The 20,914-nt window shown below is 52.4% G+C and overlaps 9 protein-coding genes across 9 annotated transcripts; 3 read left to right on the top strand and 6 right to left on the bottom strand.

The window, feature by feature from the left end:
• Nucleotides 1-1,127: 1,127 nt before the first annotated feature.
• COCVIDRAFT_11868 (hypothetical protein) lies at nucleotides 1,128-1,871 on the top strand (the record flags this gene model as incomplete). The annotated part of the gene is made up of 1 exon (XM_014705940.1): nucleotides 1,128-1,871. The coding sequence occupies one exon, from the start codon at nucleotides 1,128-1,130 to the stop codon at nucleotides 1,869-1,871; it is 744 nt and encodes a 247-aa protein (XP_014561426.1).
• Nucleotides 1,872-5,734: 3,863 nt separating this feature from the next.
• Nucleotides 5,735-7,167, bottom strand: COCVIDRAFT_33464 (hypothetical protein; the record flags this gene model as incomplete). The annotated part of the gene is made up of 7 exons (XM_014706016.1): nucleotides 5,735-6,185; nucleotides 6,250-6,387; nucleotides 6,448-6,522; nucleotides 6,572-6,726; nucleotides 6,777-6,936; nucleotides 6,986-7,062; nucleotides 7,114-7,167. 7 exons carry the CDS (start codon nucleotides 7,165-7,167, stop codon nucleotides 5,735-5,737), a joined length of 1,110 nt encoding a protein of 369 aa, XP_014561502.1.
• A 1,423-nt stretch (nucleotides 7,168-8,590) lies between these two features.
• On the top strand, nucleotides 8,591-8,761 carry COCVIDRAFT_86557 (hypothetical protein; the record flags this gene model as incomplete). The annotated part of the gene is made up of 1 exon (XM_014706015.1): nucleotides 8,591-8,761. A coding segment is annotated over one exon (171 nt), but the record flags the coding sequence as incomplete, so codon positions are not given.
• A 94-nt stretch (nucleotides 8,762-8,855) lies between these two features.
• Nucleotides 8,856-9,647, bottom strand: COCVIDRAFT_33463 (hypothetical protein; the record flags this gene model as incomplete). Its single annotated transcript, XM_014706014.1, has 2 exons — nucleotides 8,856-9,009; nucleotides 9,067-9,647. The coding sequence occupies 2 exons, from the start codon at nucleotides 9,645-9,647 to the stop codon at nucleotides 8,856-8,858; spliced, it is 735 nt and encodes a 244-aa protein (XP_014561500.1).
• Nucleotides 9,648-10,488: 841 nt separating this feature from the next.
• Nucleotides 10,489-11,176, bottom strand: COCVIDRAFT_86259 (hypothetical protein; the record flags this gene model as incomplete). Its single annotated transcript, XM_014706013.1, has 2 exons — nucleotides 10,489-11,051; nucleotides 11,128-11,176. The coding sequence occupies 2 exons, from the start codon at nucleotides 11,174-11,176 to the stop codon at nucleotides 10,489-10,491; spliced, it is 612 nt and encodes a 203-aa protein (XP_014561499.1).
• Nucleotides 11,177-11,723: 547 nt separating this feature from the next.
• On the bottom strand, nucleotides 11,724-14,364 carry COCVIDRAFT_33461 (hypothetical protein; the record flags this gene model as incomplete). Its single annotated transcript, XM_014706012.1, has 5 exons — nucleotides 11,724-11,813; nucleotides 11,867-13,784; nucleotides 13,863-13,963; nucleotides 14,017-14,258; nucleotides 14,316-14,364. The coding sequence occupies 5 exons, from the start codon at nucleotides 14,362-14,364 to the stop codon at nucleotides 11,724-11,726; spliced, it is 2,400 nt and encodes a 799-aa protein (XP_014561498.1).
• Nucleotides 14,365-14,691: 327 nt separating this feature from the next.
• On the top strand, nucleotides 14,692-18,440 carry COCVIDRAFT_22429 (hypothetical protein; the record flags this gene model as incomplete). The annotated part of the gene is made up of 2 exons (XM_014705976.1): nucleotides 14,692-14,814; nucleotides 14,865-18,440. The coding sequence occupies 2 exons, from the start codon at nucleotides 14,692-14,694 to the stop codon at nucleotides 18,438-18,440; spliced, it is 3,699 nt and encodes a 1,232-aa protein (XP_014561462.1).
• Nucleotides 18,441-18,778: 338 nt separating this feature from the next.
• COCVIDRAFT_86296 (hypothetical protein) lies at nucleotides 18,779-19,386 on the bottom strand (the record flags this gene model as incomplete). Its single annotated transcript, XM_014706011.1, has 3 exons — nucleotides 18,779-19,016; nucleotides 19,082-19,154; nucleotides 19,314-19,386. The coding sequence occupies 3 exons, from the start codon at nucleotides 19,384-19,386 to the stop codon at nucleotides 18,779-18,781; spliced, it is 384 nt and encodes a 127-aa protein (XP_014561497.1).
• Nucleotides 19,387-20,007: 621 nt separating this feature from the next.
• COCVIDRAFT_86604 (hypothetical protein) lies at nucleotides 20,008-20,872 on the bottom strand (the record flags this gene model as incomplete). Its single annotated transcript, XM_014706010.1, has 5 exons — nucleotides 20,008-20,117; nucleotides 20,166-20,574; nucleotides 20,627-20,698; nucleotides 20,749-20,757; nucleotides 20,840-20,872. The coding sequence occupies 5 exons, from the start codon at nucleotides 20,870-20,872 to the stop codon at nucleotides 20,008-20,010; spliced, it is 633 nt and encodes a 210-aa protein (XP_014561496.1).
• Nucleotides 20,873-20,914: the final 42 nt, after the last annotated feature.

Genomic DNA, 20,914 nt, shown 5'->3' with positions numbered 1-20,914 from the left:
TCTCTGTGCTTTTGACCTTTTTTTGTACCATAGACTCGGAGCATCCGCGCGTGGCTTCATCTTGCATGCGGCAGGAGACGGTCATTGGCTGGGCCTCTAGGAGCTGTGTAACAAAGGATAGATGGGCGGATCGCCGCGTAGCCGTCCATGGGGGTAGACGAGAAGGTGTTTGGGCAACGTGATAGGCATCCGGGAAGAGTAGTATTGTAAGCGCTGGTCGTCGTGTTTCAACGGCGAACCAGAGTCAGGTGCTTGGGGGGTAGAATAGGGTTGGAAGAGCAGAGGCAAGGTATGGGCTGGAAGCGCGCGCGCGTTGTCCAGAGCAGCGTAGAGATACACAGCGGCTGCAAGCAAGACATAAAATCATGTCACGCTCGCACGACGAGGACATGCACTGCTTGCACACAGCTTCAGCCTGGTTGCAGCAACATTGGTTTTGCCGGTACATTACGTTTTTGAGGCACTTGTCTACTTTTCTGCGACGACTACGACTACGACTACTACTACGACTACGACTACTACTACATACTACATACTACTACCACTCTGCCATTGTCTGACGCCAGCGTCTCAGCAGGCCGTGTCAGGATTCGTTACTTCAGGCCCGCGACACTGCTTTTCTACCAGGTCGCCACGTTCAGCTTCAGGTTACCAGCCTGGCTCCCGCACATCCGCACCCACCATCACACATCCGCCCGGTGAGCAGCGAATCAGACTGCGCATCGAGCCGGTCAGAGACTCTCGACCTGCAGGGGCCCAAAGGACGGCACATTTTGTTTCAGCGGTGGGCAGCGAATCGAGGGGCGGTGGAGGAGTTCACCAGTGCACGGGGCCTGTCCATCCTTGCCCTCGGCGCTTAGCAGACGCTGCAACTCTTCGCGCCCAAAAATAACCCCACCCGGCCCATACAGCGGCCAACGACAACAGCGCATCCGCGCCAAGCTGCCTTCGAGTAGGCACAATAAACACCTGCCATCCCCAGGCGCCAGCAGCTGTCCGTCTGCCTGCCTCGCCCTCCAACCCTCTCCACTTTGCTGTGGACAAAGGCATAGCACCGCCCGCCCTCTGAGCCACCAAGCCCCCGGCCAACCATCTCCAGTCACTCGTTCATCAAGACTTCACCAACAATGGCTGCCACCGACTCCAAGCCCGCCCTGTCTACCCTCAAGACGCCCATGTCGGCCACGTACCCCTCAGAGCTCCGGTCGCCCATGGTCACTTCTGCTACCACGCCCATCTTTGCCAGTATCAAGCGGGAAGACTCGGACATCAAGACGCCAATCACTCCCCCGACAGCCTACCTCGAGTTCCTCAAGAACCTGTCGCCTGTTCTCTCAAGCCCCATGTCCACCGGTACTAGCTGCAGGTTCGTCTTTGGAGAGAGCCGTCCCACTTCAGTCACCTCATCGGCCTCGAGCGCATCCTTTACATCAACATCAGCCCCATCAGACAAGGACTCGCCAGCAACGTCAAGATCAAACAGCTGCGGTAGTTGCGACACTTCCAAGGATGAAGCAAAAGAACCAATGTCTGCACCGCCAACCAAGGTTCAAACCGTCACCATCCCACCTCCATCACCTTTTCGGCGGCACTCAGCGCGGACACCCCGCCTCTACATCCCCCAGTCACCCTACTCGCCTGCTACAGTAAGGTCCCCTGCCAGCGCAAAGTCAATCCAGTCACCCTACTCTGCCGTCTCATCACCCAAGACATGGGAGGCAGACAAGAAGACTGGCCGGTCCAGGCGGGTCAGTGTGCGCGAAGTGGTGACGAGGACAGTGACTTACAGTCGCACCCCCGTCGACGCAAAAGCGCCACACTTTCCGCAAATCGACCCCGCACCCCGCGGCAAGAGGAGAAAAGTCGAGTAAAGAGAATGCGTGTGAAGGCTGTTAGGCAGAACACACTTGTCTCTACAATGCCAAGTCGAGCATGCATGTGCGCGCAACCTGCTCGGACTCCGTCCAACCATGCTTCCTTTCACGCCCTGCATTGGCGCCCACTCGACGGCGCCTAATTTCTCATTCGTCCACCAAACACCCGCCTACCTTGTACACACACTCACATTCACACACACACGCGCGCATTCGGTTTACTAAACCAACCCGCCCGTCCGCCAATTTCAAACTAATACCTTGTCGGGTCCAGGCGATCCGATCGCAAGCCAATTACTCTTCAATCATCACACCACATCACCAATCGACAGATCTAACCACAAATCTACTCTCACTTTCCAAACCCACTCTGTTTATTACACCACCCCCACTACTACCCCTACCAATAGAGGAAACGACGTTACGGCCCACGTCCTTTCTCTTCAACTCATGACTTCACTTTTTCTTTTATTAACGGCGGAAAACATTATCACATTGGCGTTTTTACTTTTCTTGGGAAACACCCCCTTGATCAACTTTACTACATTTGTTCCTATTTTATTGTAGGGCCAGGATACCAAACATTAAAGGACCCGCCGCTTGCGGGAGGTAAGGGGGGAGGGGTGTGCAGTGCGGCCACCAGCCAGCGCATGCGCGAGAAAGAGACAGAGAGAGCAGGGGTGTAGGGTATATGACATCTATTGGTTTATCGCTCTCTCCCCCCTCTCTCTTTTTGGGCAGCCGGGGGTTTTATCAGCAAGGATTTTTTTGCTTGCTGCGTAGGAACAGGGCGAGAGGGTTTAGCGAAATTCCGCACGTGCAGCAGCGCACCTGGCTGGGCGGCTAGAAAGAAAAAACCTGCTGTCCCAGACTCTCTGCCTCTCAATTTCTGCCGCGTGCGGATTGGCTGTGCTGCCTTTTTCGCCCACCTTATTGGAGCCGGGGGATGTGGAGGGGCGTTGCGCGTGTTGGAGCGGGGGAAAGCCAAAGCGGTAAAAGAGGGCTGGCGAGCTGGCTGGGGGTGTCAGATGAGAGAAACCCGTATGTCGACGTAGTAGTAGTTCCTTTTTTTTTCCTGGCATGATGCATATACACTATGCATCATCGATACTATTATCAATTTTAAAAAAAAATTACTGAAATCCACATTTTCCTCTTCGTATTTGTTTCTCTCACATGACAAAGTCCAGTGCGTCTTGTAGAGAGCATGTAAGTAAGTGCCAGTCTACTCCAACTCTCCCCCCCCCCCCGGTCTCCCTAAATACCAATAAAACAATACCTACCCCCTGCTCCCTATACCACAGCATCCCAGACCCTTAACTTACACAACGCAGCATACATCCTCGATATCACGGATCGCAAGCTGCTCAGTGCGCAAGAAACATGGGTATTGCATCCTCGTATGCAGGTCGCGATAACGCAATCCGGTGAAACGGGCGTATAAGTCTGCATTGTGAATATGTGGAGGGGGAGAGGGTTATGGGCGATCTGCGGTGTTTATTGGGTGGATTGGGTAGATACGTGTACGATGGTTTTTGGAGGAGAGGTATGGAGGATTGGGGGTAGGGGGTGCGGTATTTGCACACAGCACACCTGCTTTATCTTCACTCTCTCTCTATATATATATACAATACAACGAGTGCATACGTGTGTGGGTTGATGAATTGAGCGCCTCTCGCACCCGCGTTGACCCTTTTAATATCCATGCCCAACGTACTTCTTACAGAATTTTCACTGTACTGTATATTTCTTCATGACGTATATATATGTTATTGAGAATGCGAAGAGACGTATGCACAACCATCTCGAACAAGAAGAGAAGGGGGAAAAAAGCAAATACCACTGCATCTACGGTAACATGTTTAGCTCCAGCACAGCGCTTCCAGCGCGCACAGATCATGTTGATCACCCAATCAGAGTCTAGTGCAGGGATATGCGGGGTCAAGGGTGTGGGCGCTTAACCTTGCGGTTTCCCGTACATACGGTTGCGGTGAAGAACAGAGAGAGAGAGAGAGAGAGCGTGTAGATGGATGGAGTTTTGCGAGTGAGGGGGTGTTGGAGGTGTTGGAGTTTTTCCCTTTCTTGCTGCCTCACTTTGTCTTAGCTCCCCCCCATTCTTTACTCCCACGTCCTTGTGTAACCCAACCTACCCACTTTCCACCGCGCTGAAAATGCAAGAACCAATGTTGTGTGGCAGCGCACAAGTCACGTGGTACCGAAACTAAAAGCGAACTGAACTTTAGAACATCGGGTACAGATGGCGGGAAAGACAGAGATGCGAGATATACTTTGCATTTGTTGTACGAGTTCTCTCCAAGAGAAAAAAAAAAGCGCGAACCCCCGCCCCCTTGAGTCTGTTGGACGATGAAAAGTTTAAGCACCCGCGACACACACACACACACACACACAGCAACCCTCTTTTTCAACCGAGAGAAGCGCCGTATGTTGCTTTGCGGCACGGTAAGAAGCGTATGCGGCGCGCTCGCCTCGGGGGTTTTTTTTAACCGCGTTGTGGCACGGTTTGGCTTTGTCGGCTGCTAGACCGGCAACGAAGAGGCTCGTAAGTTGCAGATTTTGGTAGGTCAGTTCGTACACTTCGGTGCTTCGGTGTTTCGGCGGTACCGCGGTTGTACCTTTGCACCCCCGAGGTTTTTTTGTATAGGTGAATGTGGTGGTGGTGGTGGCTGTGGAAGTGTGGCTGTGGTTGGAGGCGTTATAAAACTTGCCTACGTATCCCTGTCGCTGCGACTACAGTGCAGAGTAGAGTAGAGTAGAGTAGAGTGGTAATCGGGGTGTCCGAAGCAAATAGGCGATGCCTCTTTGCGTAATTTTTATGTCCTTTTACTTACTCGCTCGTTGGGAAGATTGCTAAGGGCTAGTTTTCTTTTCGTGTGGGTGAAAAGGGATATGCTAGTGGGATGGCCCTTCTTTTCTACGAGCGCTGCGGCATAGTAGTGAGATAGCTAGCGGCGTCGCTATTGCCGTGCCGAGGTATCCCCTTTCCCTGCGGAATGCTTGTTGCGAGGAAGCGAGGTGCATGTGGCACGGATATGCAGAGAGACAAAAGGAGGGTTGGTAGACGCGCGTGTGGTGTTGGCAGTGCGTCATGTATTGCGTTTGACTGTGATGGTGTGCACAGGTGAGGATGCGATAAGAGGGGATCAGGATGGATGTGCTTGGATAGTGGGTTTAGCATCAGATGGGTAACTTTAAATCTGATGATGCACAAGGCGATTTTTTTAAGCTTAAATGTGAGGCTGTGGGGATAACCCTTGTGCTTAATAGATGATAGAACGGATAATGTAGGGTGGGGATAAGCACCTTAAGTTTTTAACGTTGCTTTTTGTGGATATATGGTTAAACTGTGGTGTTTGGCAAAAGACCAGAATGGTTGTTTTCTGCGTACTGTCGTGATTTGATACGTTAATGGGTAGAAGGAAGTGGATGTGTGGAATGTGTGGAATGTGTAATATGGGAAGAAGAAGAACAATGTGGAATGTGGATGCACATGACTGTATTCACCCGAGAGATGTGAATGTGGACAAGTCTGAGTTTATGATATTCTTTTACTCCTCGTTGTTGGATCGTACGCATGTGGAGCTGATTTTCAGTCGTGCCCCAATCACTAAAAAAAAGCAAGAAGGTATAGTCATCATCAAAGAATACCATAGACATTAATCAACTATGATAAACACATTACCACCACCCCCACATTACTCCCCAATTAATCTATATCCCAAGCCCCCCAACTAACAGAGGTATATCTAGTAATATACGCATCATAGGTATCATAGCTTTTCATGCACCAAAATCATGGTATTCGAGAACAAAGAAAAAGAAAAATCGCCTCTTCCCAAGAATCAAGCCCTTGATGATATCGCAGTGACATCCGTCGTTTGCTCCAGGCTAATCTCATCCGACGACCTGTCGTCAATGGCATATGGATCTCTAGGGTTGCTAGACAGATTTCGTAACTCGGTTGTGCTATGGAATTTGACTTCCTTTTGGATATAAATCGAGCTGCCTGGCCCACTCTTTGTATTCTGCTCGTCGTCGAGCCGCGTGCGTTGGCCATACGCATTGCCGTACGCATTGCCGTAGCCGGATGAATCCTTGTTGGAAGATCCGAGCAGGACCGGTGCAATGCGCTTGACCAATGGCCGCAAGGTAGGCACGCAAGCGCACATTATGCCGAGGTTCGTCTCGACAATGGATAGCATGGCGGTAGTTGCCATTATCCATGTCCCATCCGTAGTGTTCTTGGTCACATGCAGTTGTTGCGCCAGTCGCACGGCTGAGATGACACATACCCTGATCTGGTTGTCAGCATCATGTTCACCCGTCAGGGAAAGAACTAGCAGATAGAAGCACTCACACGAGACCCAAGCACAAAACAGTCAAGAGGTATGCTTTGCGCACTTTGTTGATCTGCAACTGGAGCACGGGCTTGATCGGAACCATCAAAATGGCAAAGTCGGTAACCATGTTCATTGTGCTGTTGAGAATGAATGGACTGTGCCTTGTGTCAGCAAATCATGTATCATGTATGTGCCGCGCGGGATATGGTGCTTACATGTCGGGCCGGATGCAAGCCACAGTCTTCGGATAGATAAGCTGTACAATGCCGCACGCGAACGAAGTGTATATCCTTTAGCCGTTAGATTAGAACTCGGCATGTTTTGCGAGTCAAAACTTACTGTTGCGCAATTCCCCATACGAGCAGAAATGCCACGCTCCAATTGCATATTGCCCGCATTGTCTGGCTGGGAAATATGTGCCTGTATTGCAGCATGAGGGATACCTTTGTTGCAATCTGCGTCGCGTTGTAGACGGCCATGGCAGAATAAACCAACTTCTCCAGTCAGCATATTTCTCAGTACTTTCTCGCAGTCTAGGCCTCACCTTCAGAAATATGGGCAGTTTGTCCATTACAAACTGAATGTGTCGTCCTATACCCCCAACCGTGAAGCACACGATATTGATGGCCGTGAGGCCCAAGCCTAAGATTTGGGCCAAGAGAATGACATAGTCGTCACTTGTGATATGTCTCAGGAGTATCTTTCTGATTTGTTGTCAGGCCATGATACGCCGAGTTTCCGGGCAGTCCTTACCGTGTGTACAGTCGAAGGGCGACTGTGGTGCACGAAGCTACTGTGAAGACAATAGTGACGGCGAGACCGGCAGGAGCCTGCAAAGTGTCAACAGGTTTGTTCTAAATAGTAGGCAGTTGATCGCATACGAGAGACTCTTTTGCCAGTTTCGGGTCGAGGTTCGGCGGCGGAAAACCATTCATGTTGAGCTCGATTAGTGTGCAACAGCACAAGTGATCTTCATCCGTGTTCAAATGGGGTAATGGGGGTCCATGTGTAAGACTTTCCAGAGTGTTAAGTAAAGCTTCAAAGGAGACCAGGGAGCAACTCAAGCACTTTTTCTTCTAGAACGACACGGTGTGCTGTTGTTATGCGGGGCGGGGATAGTCCGGTTCATTGGGCGTCGTACAAATTTTGGGATGTTGCTAATTAAGTGTGAGACGCCACTTGAAAGTTAATCGATGAGTCGCGGCCGACAACGATGTCCCCTACACTTGCCCGGGGAAGCGTAGCATCCATGTCAAAGCGCTACAGGGTGCACATGGAATCGTACATGCAAGTCGCCATCACACTCGCTTCTGGCTTGAAGCAGCTATCTATCTAAGCCTGGTTCAGCTGTAAATTACACTAGTTGCCTTAGCTAGAGATTGGACATGCCGACGCGCAAGCATCATGCGGGCCGTAGTATTGGGCACCGATGCAATGGCAAAAACGCTCGGTGGCCAGGCGACGGATGAGGAGTCGCAATGGCAAAACATCAGCCCATGGTGGCAGATGCCCCAAGACCAAGAACCACCAGGCCTCAAAGAGTCAGCTGGCAAGACTTGGTAATGCACGGCTAACATCTGTCAGGCCATTCTGATGGTTCAGATGAATCGTCTTTGAGAACTAAAGTGAGACTTACCTGAAGGGGCATCTCGGAGAGTTCCGTGCGAACATGGACGTACAGCGTTTGTAGACGAAGACTCAGTAGCGACCAATGGACACACTAGGAAGCGTCACCCGTATCTTTATCAGGTCCCGGTTGACGGACCAATTGAACGATATTAAATGGTTAAGGGTGCTCGACTATCGTGGCAATGGTGATTCGTGCAGATCGCCGTCCTGTCCTCCCGTCCCGTTCGCTGACCGTTCATCTCATCACCTTGCTATAAGGGGTCGCGTGGTGGCACCGGGAATATTTCGGTGTGATCCATGCGTATGGGGAGCACGTGTCGCCTCCACACACTAGACGAGGGAATAATTACACGGACCAAGAATACGGCTTCTGATGGTTCCGTCGTTTCTGTCAATGAGGTTGTCATTAGCTATCACACTCCACATTCCGTAGTACGTACCCCTTACACACGAAACCATCAAAACGTAAACCGGGGGTCAAAACATAATGAACAAGACAGGTCGAAACACGCGCGATACGCACCTTTAATGCACACCACTTACCGATCGGGCGCAAAGTACCCTTGTATTGTACAGGTACTGTGCATCAATAGTGTCGGTATTCCCCACATGCTCATCGTCTCGGGAACAGTGGAAGAGCGGGGCCCCTTGCAGATCCGTAAGTCGCGCGGTCTTTTTGGATCGATTCTTAGTCCTCACTTGTCTGTGATCGATTCTGCATAAGATTACGTGCATATTTGCGACATGAAACGCAAGAAATTTGAAGGAAGCATGGACTTTGTCACGTTTCATGTGTGTCTGTCAACTTTGGTGTGTTCGGAAAAGGAGGGTGGATACAGTCGCCAGGCGACTGCCCTTTCTTGTATACGACATTTCTTCCACCGTTGTCGTGTATCCTAGTATGCCACTTTAGTACTGCACGACTGCAGTGTCTTCCAATAGCATCTATACCGGCCATGGTACCCTCTCATGGAACACCCGCACCTTTTGTGCCTTATTCCACTGCCAGCTTAATCTTGACCATTAGGCCAAAAATGTGTCCATGTTGGAACGAAGCATACACTGCAGCTCTCCTTGAGTCCATGTCAATATGTACAGTCCTTGTTCCCTTGACCGGATCGCGTTCCGGAAGGAGGGTAACCCTGCGACTATTGACATCCATATTAGTACCTAGCCGGGTTGAGCTGGCATATTGACAAACGTACATATTCGATCGGTACTTCGCAAGGAAAACCAAGATGGATTTCTTATCTACATCCGTAGCTAGATTGGAGAGAATGAGACGACGAGCAAGTTGGCGTTTCTTGTCCTCCTCATCTTCAACGTAACTACCGGTGCCAATGAGCTGTTCGTTCTCGTTCCGAATCATGTTCTCCACTCCCCGCTTCCCATGGAATTCATCTGTGTTGCTACTAAACAAGTACGTGCTCCATCTTTTGACGTGTTCCCACCTGCAACTAGACGCCTCGAGCATGAGCGCCACGGCATACGGAACGATCTCCAGACTAAGCGAGCCAGCTGAATCGATGCAGAGGCGACTCTTTGGGTCCGTACCGAAAGGAACCGCGGGCCCCGTACACCTAGTAAGCGGTGTGGATTGGCAAGCTAGTGAATGGAAAGGCGGGTATGGGGTGTCCGATTCCCCGCGGGCGAGCTCAAAGTCGCCATCAATATCCCTGGATAGTTCCAGCCTTGGCTCTGACGTGCTCCCCTTGATTTCTAAGAGCATAGCTTCCAGTTCAACAAGATCGCAAGTCTCAGTATGGGCGGTGCCTAAGCGAGTCATAGTCGAATACGCTCGGTCGGTGTCTCCGCGGATGGCCGTCACCTCCTGGTTGGTAGCACGGAGGCTGTCCTCGTTATTCAGATCAGTATTGCCACTCTCCTCCCTTTCAGTGCTTCCTCACCCTTCACTCTTGCCTGTGGTCACCCGTCCCACTACCAGTCGCTCTCGGTTTCGCAACTCTGCCTCCCGCTGATCACTCGCTTTGACAAGTGTATTTCTGATCTCTTCTAATTGGCGGCGAAGCAGGCTGGTCGTCATTGTTATGATCCGGCGAGATGAAAAGAGATAGATGGGTTGGTTCAGAATGGAAAACGCGTATATTTTTGGTTGGTGAGAAGTGATAGTGTAGAGGACGTGGGAGGGGGTTGGTTGTCCAGTGACAACATGGGCAAACAACCTGGAACCACCATGAGGAAGACACAGACGACCCCTAGCATTAGTCGCAAGAAGCATTTGTGGTGAGACCGATGTGTTCGACGGGCATTAACCGGTGTGACGATTGTGTGATAGTCAATTTTCTTGTAGTGAGTTTGATAAACGAAGGCATTGAACTAGCTTCATGAATGTGTGATGATACGGTGAAAAGTGGAATGTGAAGATTCAACACTACATATATAGCTCGAAAGGAGATGCATACACATGTGCTCTTCTCCATCCTTCCTACACCTAGGTAGCATACAGTTTCTTAGGTGAAGGAACACCGAACACCCAACCTTACACGAACCCTCAATGGTTTCGTTTGAGGCGCAAAGCATATGAATTTGTAAGACGAGTCTATCCAGACGTCCTAACCCAGCTCACATAGCTTTCCTTTTGACCCGAAGAGAAATAAAGCGCGCACTCACTGCTTCTTCTTCCCCGCTCCCTTCTTCTCTTCAGCCAGACGCTCCATTTCTTGAATCTCCTGCTCCTCGGCCCTCTTGGCATACCACTGACCCGCCTGCAGGACCAAGACGCCCACGAGGACAAGCGCAAGAATAGTATTGCTAGCTGCAAAGACCCTTAGTGTGTCTTCCCTCGAGATGTAGTCGCCCATGTCCTCTTCGGTAATCTCGCCCGGGTTAGCCTTGTCCATCTCGCCGTAGATACCAGCCGTGACGACGCGGAAGCCCTTGACAATGTTGGTCAGGTAGACGGTGATGCCGGCCATGTACAGGACGAGGGATGCGCCGTCAAAGAGCATATTGGCTTGGTTGGGCTTGAAGAGCTTGATCAGGAAGCCGAGGAGGCCGGTGCCGATGACGAGATTGAGGATGCGCGAGACGATCGCGGGCGAGGCATAGAGAAACTTGATGTGTGACTCGAGAATGTCAAAATAGGACGCGCGGTCCTCGGGCGTCGTCCACAGGACATTGTAGTCGTAGGGGAGTTGTGCGAAGAGGATGCCGAGGAAAAAACATGTCGCTGTGCGCTGATTAGAATGTACTTTGTGCTGGATGCCCGAGGCTTAGGCTGAAGCGGAATTGAAGGGCCTACATACGTCCAACTACCATGAATTGCGCAAAGTTGTTTGCTGCGCCGACTGCCATGATTGCGATGTGGAATGGGATGCGGAATCTAGGGCATGTGCAATCAAGGGTCTTTGAGGGTGGATAGAGGCCAAGTGGAAGCTGGCGCAGGCTTATCGTGCTCGTTTGCTAACCGCGAGGCGCAAGAATCGTCGTTGGAGGTAAGCCTATTTTAGAAGGTAATGCCGGGAACACGGCTTGGAAAAAAGTCCTTCACTTGGCTAGTATCAAAAGCGAGGCCCGAATCGGTGTTGAAGCGGTGATTGTCTCGTCGGTTTGCGAAGTTCGTTCTCGCAGTTCGCTAAAGACCCCGCGATAGTTCATGCCGCTATGATGCTCATCTGCAGATACGTGCCTTGGCATGTGACCACATACCTATATCACGCGATATTTATCCCAAGGCGTCCAGCGTAGGCGTGGTGATAGAATTGCTTCATTGTAAGCTACACACAGCCATATATGCGGCTGCAAATACAATAGTAATGTCCTAAGCGCCGCTTGGATATCCAACGCCTTCATACGCCATGTCCCAATCGCACTGCTATTCTTGCTCCTTCTCATGCGTAATCTAGAAGTCATTGTCGGCATCCATGTCCTCATCTTCCATACCAGCCTCGATGAAAACAAGTCGTGTTCCTTCTCCAGTCGTTTGCCAGACCTGTCGATTAGTGTTAGCGAGCAATTAGCTACGTCTTTCTGCTGACTACTTACATCAAGCATAGCGTATTCGTCAATAGCCGACTCGAATTGATCGGCCGTGAAGCCCTTGGCCAGAACTCTTTCCCTAACTCTGCGGAGGTCAAGTTCACCCCTGGTACCATCGCCAACGGCTGCAGCACCGCTCGCCTCCATGGACTTGATGAGGTGGTAGATCTTGCTGCTGGGGGTATGATCATCCCTGCGGTTCTCGTCGGCGTAAAGACTGGCCTTGCTGACCTCTGTAAGGCGGAGGGCCTCGTCGACGTCTTCCGAGATGACCTCATCAGCAAATCGTAGACGAGCCAGAGCCTGGGCCAGACGAAGCACACCCAAGAGCGTACGTGGCGACGTGTGCGTGAAGGCCTTCTTATTGCCATCATCGCGCTTTTGTTGTTGACGCATGCGCACATAGGCGCCAACCATGTAGTCGGCAACCTCCTTGGGTACAGTTGGTCGATAGGACCTGGCACGGGCAACCCACTGTCGAACTTCCGCAGGGCTGAAGACGATGCCTCCTGGGGCTTCGGGATGGGCGTTGTGCATGTGGACATGCGTAACGTGGCGGGCAAGCTCTTCGTCCGAGTCACGCGTAGGGGTATCAAGAATGAGGAACAGAACGTCGAAACGGGACAGAAGAGCGGCGGGGAGGTTGATGTTCTCAATGGGCGACAAGCGGGGGTTGTAGCGACCGTACAGTGGATTAGCGGCTGCGAGAATCGATGTGCGGGCGTTGAGCGTGGTGGTGATACCGGCTTTACTGATGGAGATTGTCTGCTGCTCCATAACTTCGTGGATTGCTGTTCGGTCGCTGTCGTCCATCTTATCAAATTCATCAATGCAGCACATTCCATTGTCGGCAAGTACAAGGGCACCTCCCTCGAGAACCATTTCGTCCGTTACTGGATCGCGCATGACGGCTGCAGTCAGACCAACGCCACTGCTACCGCGACCAGTCGTGTAGACACCGCGAGGCGCAACCTTCGTAATGTACTTGAGCAATTGGGATTTGGCCACACCAGGATCACCCATCAGGCAGACATTGATGTCACCACGGATGCGCATACCATCTCCCACCTCCTTTGTGACACCGCCAATGAGCTGGAGCAGAAGTGCTTTCTTGACATCGACATGGCCAAAGATTTCAGGTGCAATGGATCGCGACAGGTACTCGTACAGCTGGCCGGTCCTCTCGAGCTCATTCATTCTTCGCAGAGTTGGTTGGGCAAGCACAATGTCGTCGTAGGCCTTCTTGTGCTGCAAGACGTACTGGGCCTCGAGATAGGTATCGGTAAGAAGACCAGCGCGAATCGCCTTGAAGCCAGTGTAAGGCGTTGGGAGGAAAATTCCAGTGCAGTCAATGACGTCGCCAGGGTTAATCTGGCGGACCAGAGCGCCGTGGCAGTGAATGGTTAGCTGTCTTGGGATGTGGCCGACTGGCACCTGATCGGCCATTTCCTGAATCTTGACTTCCTGGAATGGGAGGAATTTTGAAGCGCGGGTAGACAGAAACAGCTGGCCCTTGGTCTTATTGCTCTTGCACTCTTCTGAAGGGCATTCTACAAGCGGAGTGAACTGCTTGGTCGTCACCGGTTGGAAAACTTCACTACCACAGCGGTCGCAAGAGTAGGCGTTGACAAGCACTGCAGGCTTAACGTCCGAGACCCTTGTTGCAATACCGCGGACTGTGATGAGGTGGCCGAGGTGCTCTCCGCGGACGTTCCGGACGGCGAGTGCTTTGAGACTGCGCTGGCTGCTGGAGCCAGATGGTACTCTGGGCTTGAAATTGAGCGTGTAGCGTCGCGTCAGGGCTGGGGGAAATATTGACTCGGGAGCGGCCTGCTCGGCATCGTCGACGCCCTGTAGCTCTTGCATCCTTTCATTGCGCTTGGAGCGCTGTGTCATGATCACGTCCAGCACATCGTCCTTGAAGCTGTGTACAGTAAGTGCTGGTGCTGGCAGATTTCACGTAGTGCCATACCTCAGCTCTCTAGTGGGTTCTGGAAGGCACTTGTCCACGGCGCGCGAAAAGATCTCAATGTAGTGGTGGGCGTTCCGCTCGATGGACTCGACCAGCCTAAGGTTTTGCTCGTCGTCTAAAGCTTTCTCGTACTGGCGACTATGGATCAGTTGCGGGGTGTCGGTAGCTGGTCGTGGTCACTCACCGCCTCGACGTCGTTGAGGTCTATTTGGATCTCGTCGCGCATGCGATTGGCAACCTCTTGAAGCTGGTCCATGTACTTCAACTTGGACTTGTTGCGCGCCTGGGCTGCGGGGCCGCTATCCTCGTCGTCGACCATGTCGTCGTCATCCTCGGTGCCATTGCCGTTCAGGTTGAGGCTCTCGAGCTGGTCCGCTGCCTCGGTCGAGGTGGACTTGTAGTTTTTGAGGAAATCAACAAAGGCAGCTATGCGGTGTTAGCAAAGGGCGGCCAGGTGTTGTGTACGCGTATGTATATACACACCTTCCTGCTCATTGTAGTTGACGGGCGCACTCGTAGTGAGCAGCGCCATGGGGGACGAGATTGAGAGGTGGCGGCCGGAATATAAAAAAAGTCGGCCGTTGGTCTGGTGTTATTGGTGATATCTCGGAGACAATTGCAGCGGGGAGGGAATGGCAAAATCGGGGCTGGGCTGGGCGCGTTGCTGGGTTGGGGCGCGTCCACCCGCGTCGACAAGGGCCCGCATCCCGTCGGTTCTGCCGGCTGCCACCGCCCTGGGCCCATGGCCGCCGACGACCTCGGCTCGCTGGGGAGAGAGAGAGAGTGATGCGCTTGGGCTTGGGAGTAGCAGCCGTCATTCTGTTCTCTCCATTCTCCATTCACGCTCCCTACCCTAGCCATGCCGCCCAAAAAGCCCGCCGGCAACGTCGTCCAGGCGGAGGTTGTCTTGCACCAGTCGCTCAAGAACTGCCTTGTCAACTTACCGTCGTCGCTGGTGTCGGTGCTTGTCAACGCAAACACGGTACGCGCCATGAGCTACACTCAACACCCGGTTGCTTACTCTCTGTCCAGGTCGCCCAGAATGTCGTTGTCGAGCTCTCCTACCGCCAGCCTCCCCCTCCCGGCGCTACCGACAACAAGAATGCCGCTCCAAAGTCCGTCTTTCTGGGATGGACGGGCATGCAGAGCAAGCGCAAGATTGCGCCCGTCGTCGGCAAAGACGGCCTGAGGGGCAGCCCAGCAGTCAGCCAACAAGACCTTCCGGCAGTCGAAGTGGATGCTACATTTGCGCGACTGATCGGTCTTCAGCAGGGTCAGAAAGTCGGCATCATACTGCACCTCGATCCTCCCCAAGCCCACACCATCAACATCGAGCCATTGACCCCTGTCGACTGGGAAATGATCGAGCTGCATGCCCAATTTCTCGAACTAAACTTCCTCTCACAGATACGCGCACTGCCTAACCCACAAGCTCAGTCGCCGCACCCCCTGACCCTCCATCTGTCCCCTACTACCACCGCAAATATCACTGTCACCTCCATTGCCCCTGCGCCGCAGAACACATCGCTCTTTGTAAAAATCTCGCCCGACGCAGAAGTCATCGTTGCGCCCAAGACACGACAGAAGGAGAGGAGCTCGACTCGGGAGAGCCGGAGCGTGGGCGCTGCTTCAAGAAAGAGCGGAAAAAGTACTGCGAGCACAGTCCGGCGCCGCAGCGGTCGTGAGGATGCTGCAACAAAGGGCGTTGTCTTCCTACGCGGTCTTGACCGAAGCGTTGCCCAGGAGTGGTTCGACGACGAAGACGATGCTGACGCAGAGGGACTGAAGGTCTGGGTTGATCCCGAGGTACTCCTCACAAAGGCACTCAGGGGGACTACTTGGGTCTCTGTATCAGTTATCAAGCCTGCAGGCCTACAAGAGCCCGTCGACATGTCCAAGGAGCAAGAACAGGAGAAAGCTGCGACTCGTGTAGTAGCCAAAATCGTCCCATGGGAAGATGCGCCTGACAGCCGTCATGTGGCGCTTTCGGTCGACCTGTGCAAGGTTCTGGGTTGTGAGAAGTTTGTTGGCGGATTGGTTCGTATCGAAGGTGCACCTGCCCAAACCCCCAAGCCACCTGCCATCAAGCCACAGGGTACCAAAGAGTCCAGGGAGCCAACTGTGAAATCAATCAAGATTGCGCCTTTCGCCACAGTAGCATCACTCAGCAACGCATCGCTGAAATTTGGTGGAGAGTCAAAGCAGGATCACGAGAATGCTATACAGAAGATCAGAGCATCATATGGAAAAAAGAACGGGATTCTGGACGGGCCAGTTACGGATGGCATGATACTACCACCAACCAAGGATTCTGATATTGGTTGGCAAGGAGGTATTGTAAAATTTGAACCTCCCTCGACAACCAGTGGTGTATCATGGGTCCTCTTTCCTGAGAGGAAACCACCACTTGAACTGGGTCCAGAGGTGTCGGTACCGTCGAGTTGGGCCAAGGGATGGCAGCAGGGTGATCCATTACCTGAAACTCCTGCTCACCTTGTTGGAATTGACCCTCTGATTGCACAGCTAAGATCGCATCTGACGCACAATTCATCAGTGCTCCTTACTGGAGGTCTCGGTGCTGGAAAATCAGAATGCGCTCAGCTCCTTGCGCACCAGCTTCGGACCGAGTACTTGTTCAATACCACATACTTTCCCTGTCGCAAGCTGGTGACGGATGAGACGCGTGTTGCGACTATCAAAGAAACACTCAATCGGTTGTTTGCCACGGCTTCGTGGGGTGCACGGGGTGGCGGAAATGCCGTAGTCATTCTGGATGACCTTGACAAGCTATGTCCTGTCGAAACCGAGCTTCAGGTTGGCAATGAGAATGGCCGAAGCCGGCAGGTCAGCGAGTGCTTGATCAATATCGTTCGACAGTATTGCTCCATGGACTCTGGAGTAGTGCTGCTAGCAACAGCACAGGGCAAAGAAGCTCTCAACAACGTCATCGTTGGAGGTCACATTGTTCGCGAAATCGTCAGTCTAAAAGCACCCAACAAAGATGGCAGGAGAAAGGTCATTGAGATGCTAGCTTTCAAGGATGCCAAAACAGAGCCAACCGAGCAAGCTAACGGCCATGCCTTCCCACCCTCTCCATCAAATAGTCGACCAAGTACTTCACACCGCAGCAATGCTAGCGTTGACAGCATACAAAAACCGCCTTCTGACGAATACGGCTTCACAGTCGATTCTTCCATTGACTTTCTCGATCTTGCGGGACAGACAGATGGTTACATGCCTGGCGATCTTGTTCTGCTGACTTCGCGTGCGCGGAACGAAGCACTCATCCGCTCTGTCACATCAACATCTCCTACTGTGACTCTTACGCGAGAAGACTATACCAAAGCCCTCTCAGGCTTTACACCCGCCTCGTTGAGGAACGTCACATTACAGTCTAGTACCACCAAATGGGATTCAATAGGTGGTTTGCATAACACACGACAGGTTCTCTTGGAGACATTACAATACCCCACCACGTACGCCCCAATCTTCGCAAAATGCCCACTACGTCTCCGCTCAGGTCTGCTTCTTTACGGCTATCCCGGATGCGGCAAAACACTGCTCGCCTCTGCTGTAGCAGGTGAATGTGGTCTCAACTTCATTTCAGTCAAGGGTCCTGAGATCCTCAACAAGTATATTGGAGCGTCTGAAAAGTCTGTACGTGATCTATTTGAGCGAGCAGAAGCAGCGCGGCCTTGCGTCTTGTTCTTTGATGAGTTCGACTCGATCGCGCCAAAGCGTGGCCATGATTCCACCGGCGTAACAGATCGTGTCGTCAACCAGCTCCTCACCCAGATGGATGGTGCGGAAGGTCTTTCAGGCGTCTACGTCTTGGCCGCTACCTCGCGCCCTGATCTCATCGATCCTGCGCTCCTCCGTCCCGGTCGTCTGGACAAATCCCTCCTCTGTGACATGCCCGACGAAGAAGAGCGCATCGACATCCTACGCGCCGTAACCGCAAAACTGCACCTCGCACCCAGCATCCTCTCAGCCGATACATCCGGCCAGAATCTCCGCGAAATTGCCTCCAGAACAGAAGGCTACTCCGGCGCCGACCTCCAAGCCGTCGTCTACAACGCCCAGCTAGAAGCCATTCACGACGCCCTCGGCGACATCGACCCTTCCAAACTCGACGCCGCCGGCAACAAAAACACCGGCACAAAAGATACAAAGGGTATCCCCGACTTTTCCTACTTCCGCTACGGCGACGACGAAAGCAACACACCCGCCGATTCCGCACTGCGCACCTCGCACCACATCTCCGAGCGCGCCCTCATCGCCCAGAAAATTTCTTCCCTCCAGTCCCTCCGTAAAAAGCAGAAACAACTCCAACGTTCTGTTAGCGGTCTCCTTGACCCTAAGGATTCCTCCTCTTCCCCTAACGGCCTCGCAGACACCAAAACAGAGGATGCATCTACCGATCGGAAAGACCCTCAGATCCAATGGGCTCACATTGAATCCTCATTGGTGTCTGGTAGAAGCAGTATCTCGGCTCAAGAGCGAATGCGCCTCAAGAGGATATACACGGAGTTCGTGGATGGAAGGGATGGCAATTTGCCGAATGGACAGGGAGGAACGGAGATTGGGGGGAGGAGTAGTTTGATGTGAGATCTTCTTTTTTGGGAGCTTGTTGGAAGGAAAAGGGAAGGAATAGTAATGTTAGTTGGAGAGGGTTTTTTTGTGTGTCGATATATGTATATCCCCAGTTTAAAAAACAGCACTGGCCTAATGTCCGTCTATCATGTTTGTAATTCGAATCAAGAATTCTTTTTTTCGTCACAAGTACGTATCTCGACCTGCGTGGAGTAAAACACACTTCAGAACTAGTAGTAAGAATGCATGCATGATATCATGTTCATTTCATCTCTTATCCTTCATTCCCCCCACCTAACCCTCAAATATCAAGATTCCACACCCTTTCCTTCTCTCCCGCAGTCCAAAACACCTTATTTCGACACCGCACTCTTAACCGTCTCGCCCACCTGCTCCGCCTTGCCCTTCAACGTCGCCTCCCTACCACCAAAGTTCCAGTAGTTCAGATATCGGTATCCCTGCACAACCTGCGAGGTGAAGTTGATCGCGTGGCACCCGAAGAGCAGGTAATTGGCAGGTGTAACCGCCATGGCGTAGCGCATAAAGGTGGCAGAGTAGAGAGTTAGGGCGCCGGTCATGCGGCCCGAGATACTATTTCGCATGAAGTGTTAGATAGGTGAGAGAGAGGAGGGTGAGGAAGGAGGAAGGAAACATACATTTCAGGATCTTTACTCATATCCGCAATGGCCGCAATCGGGATACCAAAGTTACTCGCGGGGCCCCAGAAGTCTGTTTTGTAGGATATCAACCGTCAGCAATGTTTCTCCTCGCAAATTCCCAATTCTCCTATCATTCCCTTATTTCTCCTGTCTTCAATCTGCGTCGAAGACGCAGCCGAGTGCGAGTGTGCGCGTGCCCTCTCCGAAAACCGGGGTTCTAAAAACGTACGAGTCGAGCAAAAGTAATCCGTGTACTTGTTTGAGCGAATCTTCGCGTTGAGGGCTTTGATTGCGGCGGCCATGGTTGCGACGGTTCCTTTGGTCGGGTTTTTCTTTCCTGAGACCAGAGGGTTGTATGCGACGGCGGAGAGCGGAAGGGGACGTAGGCAAAAGTAAAGCTCGTGGTTCGGAGTTTGCGAGATGGGCTCGGAACGGGGACAGGGCTGGCTTGCCAAGGCTTTTTTGATGGGGCCGGGGCGGGAATAGATGGCGCACCGCAACCGCGAACCGGCAGTGCATGATTACGTACGGGAAGGACATCACGTGTAAGGTGATATAGTAGCTAGTAATTGGCCATTGGATTGGGTGCAGACAGAAAGTGTGACAGTCCAAATCTTGAATTGCTGCGACTGGTTCTTATTGTGGCCTGTAGGCCAATGGTATATCCTAAACTCCTCCAACCAATCTTTCGTACACTTATGATTTAGGTACGCTCGCCTTGTCAGTGTCATCTGCGGTTTTCAAGCATAGCCAAAACCTTGGAGCACTTGCAACGTCTACGGTCTGCTGGACTTTGATCTCCTCAGTCTCCCGATACGCTCCCTGACATCCGCAACATGGCCACGCGTTGTGTTTGTAACTCGCCAATTCCGACGCTTGTTTCTTCTCGTAATTTTCCTTCATAACTGCGCGTTGTTGTCCGTCTATCTGCCACCAAAGCCAGGAGGTCCGCCACGACCAGGGAAACCTGGCGGTCCACCGAATCCTGGGGGTCCGCCAAAGCCAGGAGGTCCACCAGCGGGAGGGAAGCCAGCTGTCAAGAGTTAGCACACATTACTCAAATGTATTTAGAGCGACGCACGTGGTCCACCGGGTGGTCCACCACGGCCTGGGAAGCCAGGTGGCCCTCCAAAACCTCCAGGTGCGCCTGGGAAACCACCTCCAAATCCAGGGCCAGGAGCTCCAACGCCAGGAGTTGGTCCAGTCAGACCAACAGGGAGACCACGTCCAGCAGGTCGAGCGACACCAGGTCCAGCAGCCAATGCCGCAGTAGTCGAAGGTCCAGAGTTTGCTCCGAGACGCGCAGCGGGGTCCGCAGGCGGTGGCCCATCAACTGACAGTGAAATGACATGAGCACCACGGATAATGGTAAGTCCAATGGCGCGTCGTTCTTCGGTTTCGGTGACTTGCTGGGTTGCGCCCGGTGCGGCTTTGCCCTTTCTCCGTGTGCGGCGGAATTCTTCTGTGTCGGCGAGTACAAGGTTCATGTGCTACAAACAGCGCGTTAATTCAGTTCTTCCAAAGAGAAAATGCGACACTGACCTTGTCGAATGCGAGCATCTGCCCGACCATTTGCCTACCATCTTGAAGCGTTACCTTCATGCGGTAGTTGATCTAGTCTTGTAAGTTGGGTGCGATTGTGAGCGGAAATCTGGGACGCTTACTAGATTTTGCTATATCATCGAGCGTCAGTTAGTTTCTATGCGCGTCTTTCTCTCAGGTCAAGGCCTCGAGCTGCTAGGCAGATTTACTTACCATCTTTCCTTGACGGTTTGCAGCGCCCGACATGATGTGTTTTGCGCGTCCGGAGACGACTTGAAAGCTCGAAAA

The sequence above is a fragment of the Bipolaris victoriae genome, assembly GCF_000527765.1.
Source record: "Bipolaris victoriae FI3 unplaced genomic scaffold scaffold_5, whole genome shotgun sequence".
Lineage (NCBI taxonomy): Eukaryota > Fungi > Ascomycota > Dothideomycetes > Pleosporales > Pleosporaceae > Bipolaris > Bipolaris victoriae.
Note: the sequence above shows the minus strand (reverse complement) of the source record. Positions and strands in the feature narration are given on the sequence as shown.